Genomic DNA, 17792 nt, shown 5'->3' with positions numbered 1-17792 from the left:
GCTTCAGGGGCGGGACCCAGGAGGCGCTCCCGCGAGAACTTGGCCTCGTGGCTTCCGGTCGGCGCGGGCCCAGAGGGCGCGGGAGAGGCTTCCGGCCTGGGTGGCTTCCTGGACTACGTACGGTTCGGTAGCCGGTCTTGCTGGCTGTGCCAGCAAAATGTGACCAGAATGGGCTCCTTGTCCCTCCTCCGCTGCGACCACCCTGGACCACCTTTAGTCGCTTTGAGTAATGCCCAACCTCTTGCCGGGTCTTCCAACTCCGCCCTTCAGTCCATGTTCCATCTTGTGGTTCCCGGTTTCCCCAGTCTGCCTCTACCCCACTGCTCCCCTACTTCAGCCTTGTTCATTCGTGACTGACCTTGCTTCATCTCCCCCCAACCACTTGCTGGTCCCTCTGTCTAGGCCACGCCTCTTTAAGTGAGGTGACTACCTGCTTAAAGTTACACCCCACATTCCCCATCCTCCCTGCCCTGATTTTTCTCCATAGGTCTTATCACCATCCAACACAGTTGATAATGTACTTATATGTTGTCTGAAAGTTCCATGGCCAAGAGTTTGTCTTGTTCAGACCAGAGCAGGTGCTCAGTAGTTGTTGCAGACTAAGCAGGTGGACGAGGGGTCTTCTCTCCTCATCCTCCCTAAGAAGGGTGTTGAATCCCTTGGGTCACCCTCTCTGGAAGAACTGGCCAGGACTAGCTGAATGTCTACGTGCTAAGTGTCTTACTTTGGACATCTCACTCCCAAAGAGTGGCCTCCCATTTCTGTGGGAGGCCCAAGGAGCCTCTGGGAGCCCTATTCCTCCAAACACTGTCATCCTCAGCTCAGAATCCTCTGGTCTCCAGATGTCACTGGCTGTTGCTGGCAGTCCGTCCAGCATGCCTGGCACTCTGCTGGGTGCTGAACTGTGTGAGAAGATCTGGTGCTGCCTTCAAGGTTCTCAGTCTGGTGGGAGGGACAGAGAAGTGACTACCACCATACAGTGCAGTGCTGAGGATGGGCACCTGAGGCACAGTGGAAGAGGGTGGGCCCCTCTAGAATGGGGTCTCTAGAATTCCTCCCACTCGTCCGGGGGGCTCTTCTGGCGTGAAGTGTGCTCTGTGAACAACAATTACTGATTTTCTCCTTTGCACAGACATGATTTCTGGGATTCAGATCTTGGTGGCTGAGAAGCCTGTGCTTTTCCCAGGGCCGGATGCTGCTTCTCAGGCGAGAAGCCAGACAAGCATCCAGGCTGCCCAGAATTGCATCCAAGTGTCCAGACAACTGGCTTCCCTGTGGGTGTGGGCAATGGGAGAGGGGCTTTTGCTTGGTGTGTGGCTTGAGTGAGCGAGGGCAGCCATATGCTGCCAGCCTCGTGGGGAGCAGGGCACAGGCCACCCCAGCAGCCAGATGCTCCTGGGCTAGTCTATGGCTCAAAGGCATTTCCTTCAGGAGAGGAGCCAGGTGGCTCCTCTCCACCTGCTCTCCTGCCCTTGCCTCCCTCTTAGTGCCAAAGTCTAGGGTTCCAGGGCTGTGTCAGCATCGGGCCCTGCTGTACTGTCCTTCTGGCATGGAGCATGGTGGCCTGAAACGGACATCTGGTCTGCCTCAACCCCCACAGCCAGGGCATCTGTGGCCCCATGGAACACAGTAGCAGGGAGGAGAGCCGGAACCAGGAAAAGGCCATGCTCTGCTGTGCTTGCCAAGTAGCTGAGCATTCCTGGCATGGCTTACCTGGCATCACCCTTGCCACTGAGGCTTACTGAGGGCAACCCCCAAGGGCCCTGCCAGGGTTCCTTTTGCCAGGTTGTGTCTGCTCATGCTGAGGGAGGGAGAGACAGAGGCCACAACTGATGATGCCAGTCCAGTGGGATCTTGAACTCAGTAGGAAAGGAGAGCAGCCCCTGCCCCTTGCTAATGATGTGCCCTCCTAGCTGGCAGAGGCATCCAACCTGCTCTGCAGGAGTTGGATCTACGGCCTGAGAGGGCTTCATTTTACAGATGGGAAAACTGAGGCTCTGCGAGGGGATGGAAGCGTATGTGTACTTGGTGCGCTTTATCTTGTTCGCCTGTCAGCACCCCCAGTGACATCAGTGTCATTAGCTCCGTTTTATGAAGGAGGAACTGGGGTTTGGAGAAATGAAGCACTGTTTGCAAGCTGTCCTGGGTAAACCCCTTATCTGGCCCTGGCTTGCACAGATCTGAAAAGGAGCCGGGCTCCTTTTGCCACAAGATGAAAAGTGAGCCCAAGAATGCAAAGCTGAGGGAAGAGAGACCCAGGATCAAGGTGATCCTCCTGCAGGAAGCAAGAAGTCCTGAGGCCCAGCTGGGCTGGGAAGTTTGGATGAGGCTGCCAAATGCAGCTGTAGCCACTGGGGTCCTCACTGCACTTGGTCCTCCCTGCCCCCCATGCCCCCAGTGTATGGAGTCACACTTGGTCACTGGGTCCTGAAGAAACAAGAAAACATCATCTTTGGCCTCTACCTGGCGTGTAGATGAGGCCATCAGCGTGACCCATGCCCTCCTCTGCAGTCTCTCCCCTACCAGGCCTTCCTACAGGCCCTTCCCTTCCTGTACCTCCGCTGTGGGAACCTATGCTGAGACATGTGGTGCCCCAGGCCTAATACTATTCCAGACTTGGAGGGGAGCCCCCACCGTCACCATCATATCACCCATCATTGGCAACAGTGATGAGACTTGGTCACAGCCCTTCAAAGATCAGGCCAGTTCAGTTGGGAGCAAAAGGAGCAGCCTGTTCCAGGTGACTGTGACAGAACAGATGGCCGAGGGGCAGAAAAGAGGTGTAGGTGCCCCCAGGGACCCTCCCGTTGGAGCCAGAGAAGGGGCCATGGAGGAAGGGGCTGGTCCCGAGATGGAAGGAGGCACCCCAGGCGGGTCATCCCAGCAAGCTGCCCTGGAAGGGAGGGTGTGTCTGGAAGCCAGGTGCACATCAGGGTGGCAGGGGCCAGGGGGCCTGGGAACCAGGCTGAGCAACGGGGTCGTGTCCATGGGCTTTGAGCCCAAGGCTGACAGAGCGCAGCCCAGCTTGTGGAAGCAGCTTTTCAGCAAGTGCCTTGAGCTTTCTTGGAAGCAGGCTGAGTTTAAATTATAAATAAACAAATGAGAACTCTGCGGCAAAGCGTGGGCCAGTGGGAACACGGGAGAGACTGGAGACAGAGACCTCACTTGGGAGCTAATATTCCCCCTGAACTCGAACCCTCCTGCCCTCTCTTGCTAACCTGCCTCTGCCTCAGGGGCTTCTGGGCCTTCTGCTGAAAGTATCACCTGGGGTCTCAGGCTTCAGGGGCTGACCTTGGCTGGCCAGAAGAGGTCCAGTGTGGAGCCTGCATTGTGGGGAGTGGGGAGTGGGGAGGCCCACCGGCTTGTACACCCAAGAGGTTCAGGCCTGAGTCTCCCTCGGACAAAAACAGGCCCCGGTGGACACTCATCCGTGTGGGAGGTGCCTTACCAAATGTTTGAAGGGGGAGAAAAAAATCCCATTTTCTTAGCTTTTTTTTTCTTTCTATTTTTTGATTATTTTTCTAGATGACTTCATTTCCAAGAAGGGTGTAGGGGAGAGAAGGAGGACAGGGGGCCTGAGGAAGGATGAAATGGGGAGAGTGGGTGTCAAGCCCAGGGAAAAGTCTGTGGGGGAATTGAGGGCCACCTTGTCCTGACCAGGTGCTCCCAGCCCAGACTGTCTCCTCCCCCTGATCTCCATGGACTTCTTGGCCAGCTCCAGTCCCACAAAGTCCTTGGACAGAGGTCAGCTCCCATCCAGCTGGGATTAGCAGGAGAAGGGTTTCTAGGAGCTTCTCTCTGGGGCATGACCTCCCTGCCCCACAGACAGAGGTCTCCTTACCCCCTCTACTGCTCAGAACCAGCAGTATAGGACCCACTCTGGCTAGCTTGCTGGAAAAGAAAGTTTCTGCCCAGTGGCCACACACCCAGGAGCAACACCCCAACCACATGGTCTCCCCATTGGGCGCAGACCCAGTAGCCCACACGTGATAGGGCACTGATGCCCCAAAGCCAGGGCCTTCTGCTGCCACCCTTGCTAGAAAAGATTCAGGAGGATAAGTTTTTTGGTGTTGCCTGCTTCTGAGTCAGTCTGCCCAGGTGAATCTTGGTTGGTGGAGACCAGGTCACATGACCCCTCTAGCTGCAAGGGAGTCAGAGAACACCAGCAAGGCAGGAAGACCCCAGCAAAGCAGCAGCTACCTCAGAACCCCTTTAGTTCACAGAGGACTTTAGCAGCCCAAACGCCCAGCAGCTGCTGCACTCTGAGGAAGAAACCGTCCCAGGCTTCTCTTCCAGTCTCCAGTGGCTGCTGGAGACCTTTGGTGTTCCTTAGCTGGTGGGTGCACCACTCCTGTCTCTGCCTCCAAGTTCAGAGTCATCTCTGAGTCTCAAATCCCCTCTGCTTTTCTCTTCTGACACCTGACATTGGATTTAGGACCTACTCTAATCCAGGATGATCTCATCTTGAGATCCTGAACTTGGTTATATCTGCAAAGACTCTTATTCTAGATATGGTCATGGTCTGAGGCTCCAAGATTCCATCTTTTGGGGGCCCCACTTAATCTACTCCAAGAGGCATGAGAAATGACCACTGAGAAGGGGGCAAGGGAGGAGGGGGAGAGGTGAGGCAGAAGGAACATTCAGGCAGGAGAAACCAGCTGTCCTAGCCCAGCATTCACCGGACCATCAAATCTCCTTTTGGCTCCTGAAACCTCAAGTCAGCTGTGGCTGCCCAGACAGAGCTTTCCACCACCTCTGGTGTCCCCAACACTGTCTTTTCTCCAAGGCCAGGCACCACTAACAGCCTATCTTCTTGAGGGCTTCCAGGTGCCCCTGTGCCCCAGACCCCCAAGATCCCCAAGTCCAGGAGGCAGAAGAAGATGCCCTGCCTTTCCTCCCCAGGCACAAGGGAAAGGGTGGGTCCCCCAATCTCATTTCTTGACTTCCCACTTCCCAGAGCCATCCTTTCCCCCTCCCCAAATCCCCCCTGTTGGAGTTTGGGCCATTTCTTCTGATGGGGCTCATTCCCATCCTTGGCAGAAAATGCTGTCAGAGATGGAGAACCTTCAAGATGCATGGGTCAGAACTAGAATATAAAAACATCTGTGTGCATTCCACAGTTTACACGGCCCTTTGTCCTACATTGTCTCCTTAGATCCTCACTATTGCCTGAGAAGGAGATAGTAACCCCATTTTACAGAAGGGAAGACTGAGGCTGTCAGAGGCCTAATGACTTGCCTGAGTTTACATAAACCTGAGATTCCCACCCCAAATGTCCAACTCTAGCTTCTAATGCTATTCTTACCAACTTTACCACACTGGGCTCAATCCCATGAAGAATCCTGTCCATGTCAGGGCTTGAATCCTTCTAGGAACAGTGAGCTCATCACCTAAAAAAAGAGTAAATTCCACTGACAGTCCCAAGTATCAGAGAAGCTTCCTACATTGTAACTTGCCCCTCCAACCCTGGCCTTGGCAATGGGCAATGCCCTGCCCTAGTCTTCTCCAGGACACATCTTTCCATTTCTTACCCATTTCTTGAAATGTCCCTTCTGGGTTACCCTCTCTAGAAGGGTTTCTGGCCTCTTGATGCCCCACCTACTTCAAGGACACAGGTCCTTGAGTCGTGAGGCAGCTGTGGAGGGTGACTTTGGACAGGTGTCCCCCGGCACTGTGCCCAAGTCAGGTGGAACTAAGGTGAGGACTGTGCCTGCTCTGGAGGTGACAGTCTCTTTGCCTATGACCAGGGTCTGAGGGTGAGGCCTGGCCATCTGGCCACCTTGGCCATCTCAAGGGGGCCACGATGGGCACTCCTGGGCAGAGGCAGTCACTGTGTCACAGCACAGTGGCAATGTCACATGTTGGGAAAGAAAAAGAAAGGCAACCACTAGCAAGCAGAGCGGCTGAGGAACAGCTGAGCTGAGTCACTGCAGCCGGGCGGGTGGAGGCGGCTGCAGGGGCGGGGTGGGGGCCTCCTAGGGATAGAGGAAGGAGGAGGGGACACCAGGCCCACCTGGCACCCTCCTCTGGGCTTCTGGAGTGTGGAGGGTCGAGGCATCTACCCTCCTCATCCCGTGGGATGCCCAGGCATTTGAGCTGACCATTAGGACTGTCCAGCCAGCTGGCCTCCAGCTCCATTCCCAGCTCAGCCACCACCCGGCCCTCAGGCCTCCACCAGCCACGTCATCTTTCTAAGCCTCAGTCTCCCCCTCTGTCTAGTGGGGTAATGGCTGCCTCCCCTACTCCTGGGCCGATTACTGAAGGCCATGAGGCCAAGTGCTCAGGGTGGCGTCTGACACCCAGGGGGCTGCTGAGTGTGCCCAGTGACTCTGCTCACCATCACTATGAATGAGAAGCCCTACGGTTTTCCAAAGCAGTATTCTAGGGTTTGTCTAGTGGGCCTCCCTGACTCCTGCCCCTGCCCCTTCCAGTACCCCATGAGTGCATTGCTGAGGCTACTGGTGGTCTTGGGCTGTTTCCTTGTTGATTTTCCACACCTTCCCCTTCATGGGCCCCAGTGGCCCTGGGGGTCCAGGGTCCAGTAGGCTGCCCCTGTCACCTGCCAGGACCCACACTGCATGGTTCCCGCTGCGGCCAGGCAGGGCTGCAGAAGCAGACACCGAGTCCCACTCTGCAGTGGCAGCACCTGGCACACAGCAGTTCTAAAACCTCTCTGGGAGCCACAGCAGACGGTGCTGGCATCCTCCTATCCTCACAGGAGGCCCCTCAGATGGCAGGATGCCCCCAGCCTGCTGAAGCTCAGGGTTTAGGAACTGGAAGGCACCCTGAAGATGATCCAAACTCGCTCCCTCAGGCCCTCTGCCCAATGCCCCCAGTGATAACAGGGGAATCCCTGCCTCGGCCACTGCTTCCAGGCCCCCCTCCCCATCGGTGGTTGTGCTGGGATTTCCTGAGCCCCTTGCCCAGGAACCAGTACCACGGGGCTCACCCCACACCAGGAGCCCATGTGATCCCAGCCCCTCCCTCCCTGCGCTCCCCGCTCTCCCTCGGCGGGCGCCTGTCTCTCCCGCCCCCACGCTACCGCGGGAAGGGGTTCCTATGGCACCCCTTCCCCCGCACACACTTAGCTCACTGGCAGCCCATCTGCCCCAGACAGTGAGCAGCAGATGCCTCTATGCACAGTGGTGCCTGAAGTGTGGCCCAGCGCCCGCTGGACGAGAGCATGCCAGCCCAGTGCGGGGCTCACATGATACTAGGCTGGGGCAGGGGCCCCTCACCCAAGGTGAGACCAGGCCATCTAGACAGCTCACCAGGGCCAAGAACCACGATGTCTGAGCCTGGAATCAGAGTGGCCCTGGAGAGAGTTGCTGGATAGCTAGCTCTTCAGCAGGCTGCTCCCTTGGGAGACAGGTTTCTACAGCTCCCTGACTCCCTGGGGAGGGCCCAAAGTGAGGGGGTTGGTGGACCCCATGGACAGATCCCACAGGGCCAGTCACTGAACAAAGCATGTATAAAGGCTTAGGGGAGAGGCTTCAAAGCACCCACCTCCTGCACAAGTGTAGGACCCTCACCTGGGCCTCATAGGGCTCCTCACTCGGTCTGTCTTGGCCCCAGCCTCACCCCAGCTCCCTCAGCAAGCTTCTCTCTCTCCTGAGTTCTTACAACCGACAGGGGCAAGTGGCAGAGCAGGGTCAAGGGACCCTAGAGCTGGGCTTCCTGAGGGGTGGTCACAGTTCCTGGATCCACTGGTCCCTGGACTCACCTACTGTTTCCAGGATGCATGTGGCCAGTTGGCAAAGAGACTTGTTTCCATGGCAGCAGCCTCTAGCCCTGGGTCCAATGGGGAAGGGTGGGCTGAGGACCCCAAGAGCTTGGTCTTTACCTCTGCTTTGCCCTCCCCAGCCCAGGGGCAGAGTCTGATAGCCCATGGGTAGCCAACAGAGCACTAGAGGGCCAGCCCAGCCTGGGGGAGGGAATTGCTGGAGGGCTGCAGGGCCCCATCCACTGAGGTGAGGTGGTACACACACTCTTCCACCCTCAGCAAAAACAGGAAAAGAAACTGGCTAGGTCTGGAGCCCTATGGACTCTGACTTGACATTAGCTAGATTTTCCTGATTCTGGAAAGAATTAGAACATTTCAAGGATCTGCACATGGGGCTGCTAGCTGCCAAGCCCTTATCTTGTTCATGGGCTCGTGCCCAGTGTCCTGTGTGAGACGTGACAGGGAGAGAGGTGAAACTGTCTTAGGCTGGTGTCAGCCAGCCCGCCTGGGGCAGAGGGATGGAGAGCTTGGCCTCCGAGGACCCCATTAACTGAGACCCCAGAAGCCACGACAACTAAACTCACTCCCAAGCCCTGCAGCACCCCTCTCTCCCCCACCCTTACCCTTGTTTTTCTCCCCTCCTCCCAGCACCCACACGGTGCAGGCAAGCACAAGCACTGGCACACACGCACGCCCCCGGGCCGCCTCTGCTCCCCTCACATCTTGCATTTGTTTTGCTTCAGCAGGGCTCGAATGGGGACACGCTGCACTCTCACAATTGGCAGCTTGCTCCGATCCCCCCGTGCCCCGCCATGGAGGTGCCATATGTCAGTGTCATGAATAAGCATGAGGCTCCATGGCTGGGGGGCTGGGAAATGGCAGCTGCCAATCACCAGCTGAGCAGACATGGGGTAGGGGCTACCATGGAGTGGGTCACCACTACCAGAGGGGTGAGCCAGGTGGGGGGATGGCATGGGCAGAGGCATGGAAAGAGGGTGGGATTGGAGCATGGTCCCTGGTCCTCACCAGGGGGACACATCTCTAGGTGACCACTATGCTTTCCTGAAAACAAGCAAAACCCAAAAGGCAGGGTGTGACCGTGTGGGGGTGTCCAGAGTCCACGAGCCCTGCCTCTCAGCCTTGTCTCTGCCTGTGGGCCCGCTGGCCAGCTCACACCACCTACTCCAGAATACCCTCCTCCTGGGCCAAATGCCTCAACTTGTGCCTCTCCCCAGCACGTGCTCCATCCGAGCCTCCCACTAGAGAGCAGGGGACCCAGGCTGCACCTGCAGGGAGGAGGATGGAGACCCAAACTCAGCACCTGCACTGGGCCAGGAACACCTACACAGGGCCCCTTTCACTCTCACAAAACTCCTGGGAACTGGGATTATTAGCCCCATTTTACAGGTAAGAAAACAGGCTCAGAAAAGTTTTAAGCAACTGTCTCCAAGTTTTACGGCTCAAGAGTCAGGTAGCTGAATTCTGCTCAGGTTTGCCAGTACATTGCCAGAGGCTCCGAGCACTTGGCCCAGGGTGCTGTTCTGTGTCTGCACTGCCCTGGGTGCCTGCCACCTGACTGCCACCCAGGGCCTGGTCACTCCTCCTTTACCTCCCTGCCCTGCCCTCACCCCTGTAGAGTTTACCCTTCCCTGAGGATGCTCTTATCATGCATCTCGGATCCTGCAAAGGCCACACAAGTCATGGGCGCCTGCACATTTGTGTTTTCCCAGCACTGTCCCACCCCTTGACCAGCAGTGACTAATTCAGGCCCGACGCAGCAGGTGGCTGTGGAATGAATGAAGGAATGGACAGAGTCAGGCTGCAAGAGAGCCACGCTCTGAGTGCACCAGCATGACTACAGAAGTGTGTCCCGGGGAGATGGAGGCCAGGCCCGGCCCGCCCCACACCCCAGACCCTTTTTCTCATTCCCAGCCCTGCTGGAGGCTGAGGCAGGCGATTGCGTGGCCTGGATCGGATTAACTGCTCTGAGTTAACTGGCTGTCCCTCGCCGCCAGCATGACGGATCCTGCTTGACATTTCCCTAGATAGTTAATTGATACCCAAGTAATTTGTCATGGAGACCTCGTTATATGCCAACTGGGTCCCCTAAGCCGTTAACGTCTGTGCCCCAGAAACAAGATTGGCAAGTTAATAATGAAGCCTTAATCATGCTATTCCCTGCTGGCATGGGAAGAGAATTACCCGGAGACAAGATGGGGTGCTGCTGGGAAGAGATGGTGCTTTCTGAGGGATTTAGGAATGGAATGTCCTGAGAGAGCCTGGCATCCCCTTCCCTGTTTCCCCAACCAGGTGTGCCTTCTTCTGATGACAGTGCTCTCACTGTCCACAGAGGAATTACCCTCCATGAGGTGGGCTATGGCTGACTCCACTCCCTGGCTCCAGGTTGGACACCTGGTCCCCCCTCCCTTCCAGCCACAGTGATCAAATCAAGCAATGATCACAGTCCATCCAGAACCTAGGCCTGGGGCTTTTAAGTGGAGCCTTTGCGACAGAGGGACACACTTCACCCAGGAACACTACAGGGGAGAAAGAAAGCCTGGGCTGCTGCCAGCTATCCAGCATCCAGAGGGGAGGCCCCCTGGGTCAAAGGGACAGGGCAGACGTGTGTTGCAGCCAGGCCACACATAGCCAGCTCTGCCCTGGAGTGAACTAACAAGCCCCTGTTATTAGCTTAAGGTGGTTTAAGTTGGGTTTTGTCACATGTAATCCAGAGAGTTCTCAGCTCAAACACCTACAGGCCCTTACTTCAGGATTCAAGCTTGTCTGCAGAGCCCAGGTGAGGTCTGCTCACGAGAGTGAGAAGTCCCGGGCAGGAAGACAGCCCAATGCAGAAAGGCAAGGCCTGGACAGAGGGGATCCCGGTGGAAGAGGAGGAAAGCTAGAGTAGAGGCCATCCAGCATCTTGGGTTGGCAGCCCAGGCTGACATGATGGCATTGAGTTCAGCACTGTGGACAGCAGTGGCTTTCCCCAACATAACACTGAAGGCCCAGAGGAGGAAACAGAGATTTCCCACCCACCTAGGAGACACAGGACAATGAGGTTCATCTTGAGGCTGTGGACAGACTCCTGAAAGATGTCACAGTGTCCTGTGTCTTGAAACAAAGACTCTTCTGGGTACTTAAAAATTCCCCTTTCCTGGTCTTGCCAGTTTCTAGGGTGGTGTTAGGGTGGAGCTGTAGTTCTGAAGAAGAAATCAGATAATGCATCCATTATAACAAAGGAGCCCACATAGGAGTGAGATGAGGGTGAGAGAGGTCCCTGGTGCTGGATGTGCATCAGGTATACCAGGCAACTTAGGCAGGTGGGTACAGAAGGAGTGACACGATACTAGTTATGCTTTGGCGGACTAAAATATTATTCAGAACAAAGGTATATTCTCTCATAGTTTCTGAGGGGTAGGAACCTGGAAGCAGACGGGCTAGCTGGTTCTGGCTCAGCATCTCTTATGAAGTTGTAGTCAAGACAATGGCCAGGGCTGGGGGCACCTGAAGGCTTGATAAGGGCTGGGGGGTGAACTTCCAAGATGGTGCCCTTATATGGTGACTGGCAGGTAGGATCAGTTCTCTGCCATGTGGACTTCACAGAGCAGTTTATAACACGGCAGCTGACCTCTCAAAGTGAATGATGAGCGGGAAAAGGGAGGGTGGGGACACCATCAAGAAAAAAGTCCCAGTGTGTTTTAGGCCTAGCATCAGAAGTGACACACCTTCACTTCCACACCTTCATACAGGTCACACAGATGGACCTAGTTCAACGTGGCCAGGGGGTTCTATCAGCCCCAAGAGGCCATCTTGGAAGCTGGCTACCACAGGCTCCAAGAAAAAAAATAAATTCAAGATGGCCTGATGCTTTTAATGTACCAAAAAGGGATTTATATTTCTATTGCAGAGTTTGAGAATAACTAATGGATACACAGAAAATAACCAAGCCCAAAACATAAGGCAATTATCAAGTGCAGGAAAAACAAGAGGTTGTACAAAAATGGAGATACAACTACATTACATTACTCAGCTATGAATAGTATGTGCAAAGAAAGAATAATGCAGACATTGAATTCTGACTCAGTGAAAATGGGAAGACGGAAGGAAAATGTGTGGGGGGCTATGTGAGAGGAAACAAACTCTCAACTCCCATAGCAGGAAATCAATGGATAATTTCTAACTCTAGGAGAAAGAAGAAGGAAGAGGGAAAAAAAAAAAGAAAGGCAACATTAGCATGGAATTTAGAAGTAAATATGAAAAAAAACAACCCCCACACCAAAAAAAGAAAGGAAGAAAAAGAAAAAAAACCTAAAAACTGAAATAACAAAACTTTGCATTTGAGCAGGGGAAGTCAAGAAAGGAGAGGAGTGGGTGGGTTAGGATCTACTGGATTTTCATTACTGTTTGACTATTTAAACTATGCATATTTAAAACCCTGGTTTTTTAAAAAACACACACACACACAACAAAACACCAAAACACCAGTGCAATTTAAGTAACTAAAAGACAAAAATACTCCAGCCTGCTCTCCACTCCCAGCTCTCCATTGGGCACCTGCGGCCCTGAGAAAGGGCCTAGGGAGCTGTGTCTTCTTCCTAGAAAGAACCCCCGACCCACACCCCATGTGCTGCAGTCCTCCCCTGCTCCACCACGAGCCTCTAGCGGTCTCCTCAGTCTCTCTCTGAGTTAATGCAGGTTGGCTTACCTGTCTGTCTTGGGACTGCATTCTTCCTCCACTAGCCTGCCTCCCACCTTCCCTGCCCCCTTCCCAGGTCTTCTGCTGGTTGGGTGGAGAGGAATCAGATTGGGGGGGGCACCCAGCCCTGTCCACGAGCAACAACTGTGCCCCTGGCCCCTCCAGCCTGCATTCCCTACCTGCCCCCAGTGCTGCCCATCATGGTACGAAACCCAGAAGTTGTTCCTGTTTCCCAGGGAGGTGAAATGGGGATAGTGGGCTGTGCTCCATCATTTCTATGACACCTCTCATAATTACCCAGTGTACTATTCATTTGGATGTCAGCGCTGCCGCATGCCTGTGTCTTTAATTAATAATTTGGTAAAACTCCATGCAGAGCCTCGCCAGGGCAGTGCAACAGGGACTACTGGGGCTGGGCCAAACCTGCAGCGGGTGGGCCAGGCTGATGAGGACCCCCACCTCTCCCGACCCAGCAAGTGCAGAGGCTTTAGGCTGGAACCCAGAGCCCTGCTTCCTTGTCCCCAGGTGTTCCCATCAGACCACAGAGCCCCAGGTGAAGCCCCTTAGGGAACCCTTCCAGGGGAGGAAAGCAGACCCCAAGGGCTGTGTGTGTACCAGTGACTGGGGTCTAAGTTGGGAGATTGGCTCCCCTGCAGCCCAGACTGACCCTTGATCCCTGGAGGGTTGAGACCTTAGGAGTGGGGAGGAGGTATGATCAAAGGGGCCAAGGAGCCTGGCTCAGACACAAGCTCAAACAGGTCAATACCTGTGATCAGAAAGGCACAGGGAAGGGATCCTTGGGGCAGCTAGGAACATGGTTGGGCCTCCTCCCTGTGGCCTGGCCTTGATCCGATCACAAAGAACTCCCAGGCCTGGGTGTCCTCTGTTCCTGACTGTTCCAAAAGTAGGGAGGGTGGGCAGACTAGGGTCCTGGAGGCAGGTGCTATGAGGGCCCTGGATGTGACCTGAAATGGCCAGGCCTGCCCACCAGCTCGTGGTAGCTTCCAGGCTCAGCCCCTGGGCACCTGGGAAAGGGGCACAGAGGCTGCCAGGCTAACAGGAAGATCTATTTGGATCTGATTTGAATTATTGAGTGTTTCGAGACTTATTCTTGGTTCTGGGGCAGGCTGTGGTCTGCGAAGATGGATATCATTTCGGCCCTATTTTTAAGGCTCTGTGGGAAGGAGCCCAGACGCCACTGCACTTAAGGCTCCTGTGCAGCCTTCTGCAGGGCAGAGCCCCTGGGGGCAGGGGGAGAGGCAGGCAGGACATGCCACCGCCAAGCCCCGCCCCATTCCCACTGCTTTCCTGCTCTCCCGTGAATGACCCCAGCCAGCAGGCCCTCAGACTCCACGTTGGCCCCCTTCAGTTGCTTCAGCGCCACCCCCATCTTTCCAACCCCTCCACATGAACTCCCAGCTTGGCCTACCCCTCCAAGATGCTCAGGCTATATCCACACCCACCACCCTGGCGTGAGCCAGGGATCCCAGCAAGCTGCTGACATGTTCTCTCTCTTCCTCTCATCTCTGATATGGCCTTGGTGTGGCCAGGAGACAGGACCAAGGGGCCAATGGGTCCGAGAACTGCTACAGAGTCTCTTCCTCCAGGCTGTAGCTGAAACTAGTCCCTTTAAGTTCAGATGCCCACCCCACCCCCACCTCCACCCATAAGCCTTCCATGACAGGCTTAAGCCCCCACTCAGCCCATCCAATCTCTGCTACCCTTCAACTGCTTCGCCTGGAACCTCTGAGGTCAGGCCAGGATTTAGGTGGGGCCATAATTAGATTCTGATGGGGTGGGATTTATAGTCTTTGGGGCTTGTGGGAAGAGATGGAAGCCCTTGAAAGCAGAGCTAGGTTGAGTCCTGACTGTCTGAATCTTGCAGGGGACCCTGCCCTCCCACTCCTCACTCAAGCCAGGGGCACTACAGAGGCATTGTGAGGGTGGGGAGAGCACTCCTTAGAAAAACCACTCACTGCCAGACTGACCCAAACTGCTAAAATCAGTAAATAAAGTGGAAATACTACTATCAACTTTATAGAAATAGAAAATTTCACAAACAATTGTATGCCACCAACAGACTAGACAATCTAGATGAAATGGACAAATCCCTAGAAACACACAAACTATCAAGTGATTCAAGAACAGAAAATTTTCATAGACCGATAACAAAGAGATTGAATCAGTAATCAAAATCCTCCCAACAAAGACAAGCACAGGGTCAGATGGCTTCACTGTGATTTTACCAAAGGTTTAACAAGAATCAATACCAATCCTTCTCAGACTCTTCCAAAGAAGAAAAGAGGAGGGAACACTTCTAACTATTCTATGATGCCAGTATTACCCTCTATCAAAGCCAGACAAAGACATCACAAGATAAGAAAACTACAGACCAGTATCCCTTATGAATATAGATGTAAAAGCCCTCAACAAAATACTAGCAAATCAAATTCAGCGGCATAGAAAAAGGATTATACACTATGACCAAGAGGGATTTATTCCATAAATGCAAGAGTGGCTCAAAATATTAAAGTCAATCAATCTAATACATCACATTAACAGAATGAAGGAAAATGATCATTTCAAAGGTGCAGAAAAAACATTTGATAAATCCAACACCCTTTCATGATAAAAACACAGAGAAACTAGGAATAGAAGGAACTTTCTCAAGCTGATAAAGGTTGAAAACCCCACAGCTAACATCATACTCTGTGGTGAAAGACTGAAAGCTTTCTCCCCCAAGATCAGGCACCTGTCTCTCTACCCCTGGAACAGATAGATTCAGAGGAAAGGAAGAAATAAAACTTTCTCTATTCGCATAAAACATGATCTTATATAAAACCCTTAAGGAACACATACATACATACATACACACATACATACGCACACACACATTAGTGCTAGTAAATGAGTACAGCAAAGTTGCCAGATAAAAGATACAAAAATAGTTGTATTTTTATACACTTTCAATGGGCAATTCAAAAATAAAACAGTAGCATCAAAAACAATAAAATACTTATTAATAAATTTTACCAAAGGAAGGACAAGACATGTTCAAGGAAAATCACAAGACATTGTTAAAAGTAATTAAAGAAGATATAAATAAGTGAAAAGATCCTGAGTTCAGTGACTGGAAGAGGTAATACTGTTAAGACAGCAGTGCTCTCCAAATTGATCAGTGCGATCACTATCATAATTCTAACTGCCTTTTTTGGGGGACAGAAATGGACAAGCTGGTTCTAAAATTCATATGGAATTACAAAAGACCAAAATATCAGTATGCAAAAATTACCTCAAAATGGGTCAAAGATCTAAATGTAAGAGCTGAAACTACAAAACTCTTGGAGGAAATTTTTGTGACATGAGATTAGGCAATGGTTTCATGGTTATGACACCAAAGCACAAGCAACAAATGAAAAATAGATAAACTGAACTTCATCAAATTTTAAAACCTTCACTCAAAGGACGCAATCAAAAAAATGAAAGGCGACTTCCCTGGCAGTTCAGTGGTTAAGACTCTGCATTCCAATGCAGGGGCTGTGGGTTTGATCCCTGGTTGATCTCAGGCTGTCCCTGTCTCTGACCACTAATGCCTCAGTGTGGAGCCCAGCTGGTGCTGTACACCCCCCATTCTTCATTCACTGGGAAATGACTGTGCCCCCGCCGGCATGGACTCCACGTGGATCCTCACACTCAGTCCCCCAACTGGATCAAACAAGTGCTCAGATCCTCGCAGGACACAGACCCGAGGCAGGAGGGGCACTGCCAGCACAAGGGAGTCAGAAGCCACAGGTACTGAGGTGCAGGTTCCAAAGCCACAATATGCCAGACCCTGGGGTGAGTGGGCAGATGGCCCAGGGCCTGCTAGGGAGGGTGTGGTGAGGTGGGGCTCCCTGTGAACCCCCAGCTGTGATGAGCAGGTATTTTTTTCAGTCCCAGGACTGGGTGGACAGTGGAAGCAGAGGTGAGAAGAAAGATGTGCCAGTGTGGACATCTGGGGAGGACTGGAGATCAGAACCTGGGACAGGCCTTCCCGCCTGTAGGAGTCCCCTTGGAGGTTCCTGTGGAACATGCCAGAAGTTACTTGCCCAGCAGGCCTTTGAGTGGAGCCCATAAGCATGTGAGTGGCATTCCAGCAGCCCACTTGACCCCAGGAGGTCCTCTGTACCCAGAAGCCCCCCACCCTGGAATGGTCCTGTTTCCTACTGCAATGTCCTAACAATGCCTATACAGGGCTTCAAGAGCAGAGGTTAAGCAGAAGGGGGGCAGCACCCTGCAAGCCCCAAACAGCTGGATGCCTTGCCCACTTGTCCCCTTTGCTTCTCCTAGGAGCCCAGGCCTGGAAGAGAGCTCCTTTCTCATCATGAATGAAAGGAGACACACCAGAGCAGAGAACGGAGGGAGTGCTAAGACCTGGGGCTTCCCTGGGTTTCTGTGCCAGGCTGTCAAACCATGACAAGCAGCTCCTTGAGAGGCAGCATAAATGGCAAGAAAGGCCTTCAAAGATTCTTCACATCTCTCAGCAAAGATCCCAGAGTTCTTAGGGAACCTGGGGGCCTGGGGGTGAGCTGGCAGGTGGAGGACTGGGGGCTGTGGGTGGAGCCATGTGCCCTTCTGGGATTTAGCTCACATCGAGGGGCATGGCAGGTCAGGGGCCAGAGTCAGGGATGAGGCAGAGCTGCTTCCCAAGGTGGAGATGCCTTTTGAGGCTGGGCCTCTGGGTGAAGAGGCTGGCAGGGCAGAGTGCGTCAGGTTGGCAGGGATGGGGGAGAGCTATTGGCACTTGAACGCAATGGGCTGCCCACCCTCACAGACCCTGGCCAGGACAACAGACGCCAACACCCACCCCTTCTGGCATCAGTTCCAGCCCTCCGCCTGGCACCCATCCCTTCAGCCTAAACTGCCCCTGTATGTCTCCTCCAAGCTCAGCCTCTTCCAGGTTAAGATGCAGCTCTTCTGCCCTTCTCCTGGCCCTGCATGTGCCAGAAGCAGACAGGCTGAAGACCGGCAGGGCAGCCAGGGGCCAAGCCCAACAGCAGCCACCCCAGTCTAGACCCTCCCTGGGCAAAGTAGGAGTGGCTTGGGTCGGCAGGGAGCTGGGTCCTGGTTTATAAATGATCTCGAAGCAAAAGCAGCACGTGCACTCAGAGGAGCAGATAGGCCAGGAGAAGGTGTGGATGTATGCATAGTTTGGCAGCCAGAAGCCCACCTGGGCACTTTCAGAACAGAACACAAAAACACCAGAAAACTCCCTGTGAACCTTGAATCCCTTCCTGTGCTCTTGGGAAATTAATGTCACGGGTTCTCTGGATCTGGTGCCCTACCATGTGAGCTGTGTTCCAGTGAGCTTGCTCTGGGCCCCCAGGCCCC

The 17792-nt window shown here is 53.7% G+C and overlaps 1 protein-coding gene across 5 annotated transcripts in view; it reads right to left on the bottom strand.

The window, feature by feature from the left end:
* Window positions 1-50: 50 nt before the first annotated feature.
* The window catches only part of ENDOV (endonuclease V), a 31938-nt gene continuing 14196 nt past the window's right edge, over window positions 51-17792 (bottom strand). For 3 of the 5 annotated variants that reach the window (XM_010856294.1, XM_010856296.1, XM_010856293.1), the window contains one exon: window positions 15355-16483. In XM_010856294.1, the coding sequence (XP_010854596.1) occupies window positions 16057-16483 (427 nt within the window). In that variant the 3' untranslated portion in view covers window positions 15355-16056. Of the gene's footprint in view, window positions 5391-15354; window positions 16484-17792 lie in introns of those variants that run through there. The other 2 variants (XM_010856295.1, XM_010856297.1) reach the window with 2 other exon arrangements.

The sequence above is a fragment of the Bison bison genome, unplaced genomic scaffold, assembly GCF_000754665.1.
Source record: "Bison bison bison isolate TAMUID 2011002044 unplaced genomic scaffold, Bison_UMD1.0 scf7180017864371, whole genome shotgun sequence".
NCBI lineage: Eukaryota > Metazoa > Chordata > Mammalia > Artiodactyla > Bovidae > Bison > Bison bison.
Note: the sequence above shows the minus strand (reverse complement) of the source record. Positions and strands in the feature narration are given on the sequence as shown.